Raw genomic sequence first — 5,951 nt, 5'->3', positions numbered from 1 at the left:
CAAGCCGTCAATCAACGGATAAACGCAAAAGCCTGGATAGAGTGCATTTACATTGAGGTATTTACAATGGTTGCTTTTTTACTCGGGCGTTACATGCGCATAAGAATAGGAAAATCAAAATGCAGCAAATTGAACCGCACAGTATTAGGTTGCGATTATTCGTGTGACCAAAAACTGACCCCAGGAAAGAAGTTAAACCATATCTCCTGGAATCCAACGACGATGAATCAAACAAGCTGGAGGAAGAGACCGAGGGAAGGAGGGGGAAGGGGTTATGGACGACTAGAGACGCCAGAGGCTCATTTTCCAGTGCTGTGCTGGACCAGGTGATGTCACTACACGTTTAGCTGGAGGAACTCCCAGAAAGAGAGTGAGAGAGAAAGAGGAGGAAAACTTTTCCGAACAACTGCGAGGGGAGGGGAGAGAAGTTGGACATGAAAAGATTGGCAGTAACTTTTTCTTTCCCCCCGTAAGAAGCCTCACGAAACAATACTCAAGGAGCAATACTGTGGATTACAACTACGCAGTAAGGACATCAAATAATTGCACACCTCTGCTCGGATACTCCATTTGGATTAATGTGGTCGTAATTTAGTGGATCTATCAATAAGGTATGCAGGACTATTGATTACATTCGAGTTGAAGGATAACAATGAGCCCAACCCATATTTTATGCTTTATGAAGGGTGAAGTGCTTCTTTCTCAATGAATAATGCCTTATTGATTGATGTAGTTACCTTTGCAACCCGTGCAACGGCATAGCTGGAAGGCGGCCTGTGCCCTTGTCAGTGTCTTTCTCTGCGTCTATTACTTTCGCTTGTTCTGTCTTCATATGCTCCGCAGCCTACTGTTAAGATTTCGGGTAATGCGCAAAATACCCCAAAACCTCTAACCGGTCATCTCTGCTCGATTATTAGAGAAGATGAGTGTACCATCTTAATTAATCTTAGCATATTAATACTTTACTGAAGAGAGGATGGTTGGGTAGTTGTCGAGAGTTCAGTTTCCCTGGTCACAGCTGGTAAACTCGTTTGGTGTAGTTTCAAACGTCTACAGCCATCCATCGCATTGACCCTAGAGAGATTGGGGGGGGGGGGGGGGGGGACATCCGGAAACTAGCGGTTTACTTAAGTGTAATGTGATACGGTAAGTCCGCCATGAGCTTTGTGGAGACTGTTATTGTTGTCCTCGATCTACAGGCCTTCAAGGTGTTTCTGGGCCGTGTTGGTTGCTTTGCAATGGTCCGTTACTGACTTCAAACAGGAGGTAGCGGTCTCCCTGAGGCAGATGCACAGTAAAACACATTTTATATGCACCAGTTACTTAGCCCCACTCTGTGTATTCCGTATGCTATTTTAACATATTTGTCGGTGTGGCCTAACCCTTTAGACAGTGTAAATTCGAAGATTATTTAGCTTCACTTGTTGGCATGGCAATCGGTTGACAGCTCCTGAGCCAAACCCTGCCAGGTCTGAGCTGTGAGGATAGATACAGAATGTCAAATACATCAAACCAATAAACGGAATAACCTTGCCTGCTAGCGAAGGTGTAGGCTATTGCTAAGGCAACGTTCCAGTCATTTAATGCAGTGCGATGATGTGCAGTATTCTTATTCATGAGCATAGCCCAGTCCACGAGTCAAAACGTGTCCTTGTTTGCGTGTTAGTTTTTTTTTACGAGACATAGGCCTTCTTTAAATCCTCTCCAATGAGGGAAGTTGGCTTCAATTGAGGTCAGCGGATATCTAAAGTAACTATTGTAGCCCTCAAGGCAATGTTGAGTTAATCTTTGTTCCATATTCCAGGTTGGAACAAGTCTGCAATGCATACAATTAGTAACTGCAGGGCCTTGCTGGGATCCACGCGTGTTGTACAAAACCACACACGCACGTTTTACAAGGTCTCTGCACGTGCACAGGCGTGTGTGCGCCCCCCCCACACACACACACACACACACACAACTTCAATTCTTCACTTGTTTTTGCTCATGTTCCCACTGTGAAGTTTCAACGTCAGGGTCACAACCCTTTCAAAATGATTTTCCTTGTTGATTCCCAGCCTTGCTCCCAAAGCCACTCCTTGTCTGAGAACGAGAGAAAGCCCTGATTGAGCTGCCAGTCTGCAAAGAGGGACTAGCTGCGTGAGTGACAGAAGTTACCCAGTCTGAAAAGCAGCTCCAACTTCCAACTCTGATAACGCTCAGCCACGGAACACAAGCGCTTAACCGTCACATTCGTTTGTCACTGTAACACAAAGCCGTGGATAACCAGGGTGTCAGCATGGCTTTGGGCTTTGGTGTGTGGATAATCCAATGCTGTCAGTGTCCTTTAACTAACTCCAACACAACTTAATCAAAGGGACCCTTGTGTCATTTTAAATTATATTAATTGGAGGCTCGGCGTGCCCCACGACAATAACGCAGGCGCTGGTTGGGCCGCGGTCTCACTGGCTGTCTGAAATCAGGCAGAAGCAGACGAACACAGAGTGTCTGGTGACCATGATGGGCAGCATCAGACAGGAGGGGGACGTGATGGATGGAGTGTGATTATGATGAGGATAAGGATGATGACGAAGGGAACGATGCAGGCCATTCTGTACCTGGTGAAGGTGAGCGATCCAATCATGAGAAGGAGGGGTATCGAGATTATGAGGGTGATAGATGCGCCGATGATCATTAAGATGGAAATTTGAGCAAGTGATGGATGATGTTAGCAATGTTGTCAAGTATTCATGAATCCCCACACGATCACTATAGGGCCCATCTCTCTCTCTCTATCAGTCTCACTCTCTCTTTCCCCTTCTCTCTCTCTTTCCCTCCCCCCTCCTCTGGGCATGTGTTGGGTTGACATACATAGCAACCCCCCCCCCCCCTCCCTCACACACACCCTCCCCTCAGTCCTCTGCAGTGCCTCTCCAGACAGTGACCCTAGTGCCTCATCTGAACCACAAACCCGGGAACCGGGCCAACCAGAACCAGCACTTCAGCTCTGCTATCTGCTGCTGCAAGCTGGGAGGCCATTTCCCCACCGCGCATGAACGAGCGTAGGCAAGATGGAAAAACAGAGAACGAGAGTAAGGCAGATGGAGAGACGGATCGTATAATCACACAGTCGCACAAACATTACCTTTTCACATCCTCTCTCTCAAACACCCACATTCACAATTTAACATTTTTGGGGCAACGCCAAATGATATAATGGGCTGTAATTTGGACCATAGCTCTGCCTGTGTCTCTGAGCCTTGTGTGGATCCTGCTCTTTGCGCTGATGACCTCTGACCTCCAGCTCTTATGACTGTAATCACACAGCCTCGAGCCCGCCACAGCGGCTGCTGCCACTGTCTGTTGCACGTGTGTTTGTCTGTTGACTATTAATAAAGCTTAGGATCTTTGAAAACACATTCTTGGCTTACATGACTCTCATACATGCAATGGTACGGTTATTCCTCTTCTCTTGTGGTAAACCTCCTGGGTGATAGGGGGCGTTTTGGGGAACCCTGACACGTACTGTAGTAGAGGACAGGTACTGTGTGTCCCAGTGCATTGTGGGTAAGTCTCTCTGGACATCCTTGAGAGCCTGGAGGGAATCCCTCCACCTGTAAACATACCAGAGGAATGTAGTCAAATGACCTGGCGGGTCAAGGTCAGTCAGAATGTGTCTGTGTGTGTTGGTTGTTTTGGCCACGTGTAACCATCTGGATGTTGAATGCAACATAGTTGCTCTCTTAGTACTTTAATACTTTCCAGATGTGTTTGTGTGTGTGTCAGTTGCTCTGTATTTACGTGTAATGACCTGTTTGTGCCTGTGTCCTTTGTACTTTCATGTGTATTTGTGAATGTTTTTGTGTTTAGCTTTTAGACATGTGTTTTCACATACAGTATGTGTGTGTTTTTATGCATGCATGCCTGTGTGTGTGCGTGTGCGTGTGTGTGTGTGTGTGTGTGTGTGTGTGAGACGGGATGATGAGCCACATGGAGCAGCTCTCCTGGAGATGAGGACACTGTCTAATCCATGGACTGTTGCCATAGCAGCCTTTCAACCCCATAATTAACACAGCTCTTGTGCCTGGGACCAGATTCTAATCCCAGCAGTTAGCTGTGAATATGTTCTGCTTGAGTCCTTATCAGGAAGGGGGATAGTAGCTTCTGTAATGAGAGAGTGGTGTGACTGTTTGCCTATATAGATACATTGGTCAGTGATGATGTTCAAATACTGTATGCTCTCTCTCTTCTCTCTCTCTCTCTCCTCCCTCCTTTCTTCTCCCCAGGTAGCAGTAGAGGGTGTGTGCGTGCGTGTGTGAGTGAGTGCAGAGGTCTGAACCATGAGAGCTCCCGGCTACTTCCTGGTTCTCGTCTCTCTTGGCCTGGGATCATGTGACACGCCAGCATCATCATCATTGACGTCGCAAGGTGAGACACCTGACTTCTGCCTCTGTGCCTTTCTCTGTTGAAGAAGGCCCGACAATCCATACTCTTAGACTCTCTTCAGTTGTGGGAAGGTTCCAGGCTGTCATGGGCTACAGTTTTTCATGCAGGCTTCAGATGTGGTTGTGGGAGAGACAATGGTTTACACTGGTTGTAATTGCTGCCTTGACTTGATAGAGATTGTCACTATTGCTGTTGGTTGCTCTGTGGTCTTGCTGAGGTTGAGAGGCGTGTGTGTGTGTGTGTGCGCGTGCGCGTGTGTGTGTGTGTGTGTGAGAGAGTGAGCGAACCATGTGTGGTCATGTTTCTCACTTTAGTCCATCCATCACTCTCAGTTTACCAGGGCTTTGTGTGTGTGTCTGCATGAAGTTAACTGCAGGAGCAGAGAAAGTATGTGTGTGCTGTATCGTGTTATTCCATCTCACTCTTTATGGGCTGTCAAACTCTCATCAAACTCCTCCCACTGTCTGAGATCAAGTCTATAGTATTCGTGCAGAGGCACAGTAACCTCCAGAGCTGCTGGAGAGAGGGGGAGGCAGGCTCCCAGGAGGCCCAGAGACAGTGCTTCATTTGGGGCTGAGCCAGCTCGCTGTTCCCCGGAGACGTTGCTGGTGGGTGGAAGAAAGTGCTTTTACTCAAGTGGAGCTAAAGCACTTTGTCACGGTATACATTGTTAGTGTATGCTGCCCCCCCCCCCCCCCATTCATCTCTTTCCATACACACACACACACACTTACACACCTAACACACACGTCTGCCTTTCCCAACCAAACATCGAGTGCCAGCCTGCCAGGCTAGCTGACTGGGTGTAAACTCAAAATGTGTCTTTTCATCTTGTCCTTTCAGAAGACAGTCATATTCATATTACTGGTGTAGGCCTAGGCCCAGCTTGGTCATTTACATGACGTAGCATGTCGATAACCAAGTGTCACTCAGGCGTGCACACACAGCCCCTGCGTGTATACCTGCATACCTGCCAGGTGTGACGCTCTAGAACTACATTTAGATCAGTCCGTGGATTACGGGCACGCACACAAGTGCACTCAAACAAAGACAAGCGATCACGAACGTCTGTCGACAGTGGGGAATGAGTGACCTCATCCGTAAGTGTCTTTCAAGTCTTTCCACTCTTCACTGCTCTGCAATTTAATATTTGGAAAACAACCAGGAATGTTCTGTCTGTCCTATTTCTGCCTTCCCTCTCCCCCTCCCCCCTGTTCTCCCCTCTCTCTCTCTCTCTCTCTCTCTCTCTCTCTCTCTCTCTCTCTCTCCTTCACTCTTTCTCTCCCCCTCTTATGTCCTCTGTCTCTCCTTCTGTCTTTCTCTCACTCTCCCCCCTCTCTCTGTCCTTCACTCTAATTCGGTTCTCTGAGTTGTCATCTCACAGCTACAGTGATTCATATCCTTTCCTGTCTTGCATCTCTTGCATCTTAACTACATTTCCCAGCATGCCCATCTCACCCACAGTGAAGTGTGTGTCTCATAAGTGGCTCCAGAAGTGCTACTGGCAGAATCGACCATCCCTCTGA

The 5,951-nt window shown here is 47.7% G+C and overlaps 1 protein-coding gene across 5 annotated transcripts in view; it reads left to right on the top strand.

Annotated features, from left to right (window-relative positions):
- Positions 1-292: 292 nt before the first annotated feature.
- Positions 293-5,951, top strand: part of col16a1 (collagen, type XVI, alpha 1) — a 53,120-nt gene continuing 47,461 nt past the window's right edge. For 2 of the 5 annotated variants that reach the window (XM_084696726.1, XM_084696723.1), the window contains exons 1-2: positions 293-611; positions 4,266-4,407. In XM_084696726.1, coding sequence (XP_084552852.1) covers positions 4,320-4,407 — 88 coding nt within the window. In that variant the 5' untranslated portion in view covers positions 293-611; positions 4,266-4,319. The remainder of the gene's footprint in view (positions 612-4,265; positions 4,408-5,951) is intronic. The other 3 variants (XM_084696724.1, XM_084696728.1, XM_084696727.1) reach the window with 3 other exon arrangements.

Source organism: Hypomesus nipponensis, chromosome 4 (genome assembly GCF_054491055.1).
Source record: "Hypomesus nipponensis isolate SF chromosome 4, ASM5449105v1, whole genome shotgun sequence".
In the NCBI taxonomy this organism is placed as follows: Eukaryota; Metazoa; Chordata; class Actinopteri; order Osmeriformes; family Osmeridae; genus Hypomesus; species Hypomesus nipponensis.
This window is presented reverse-complemented; position numbering and strand designations above follow the sequence as displayed.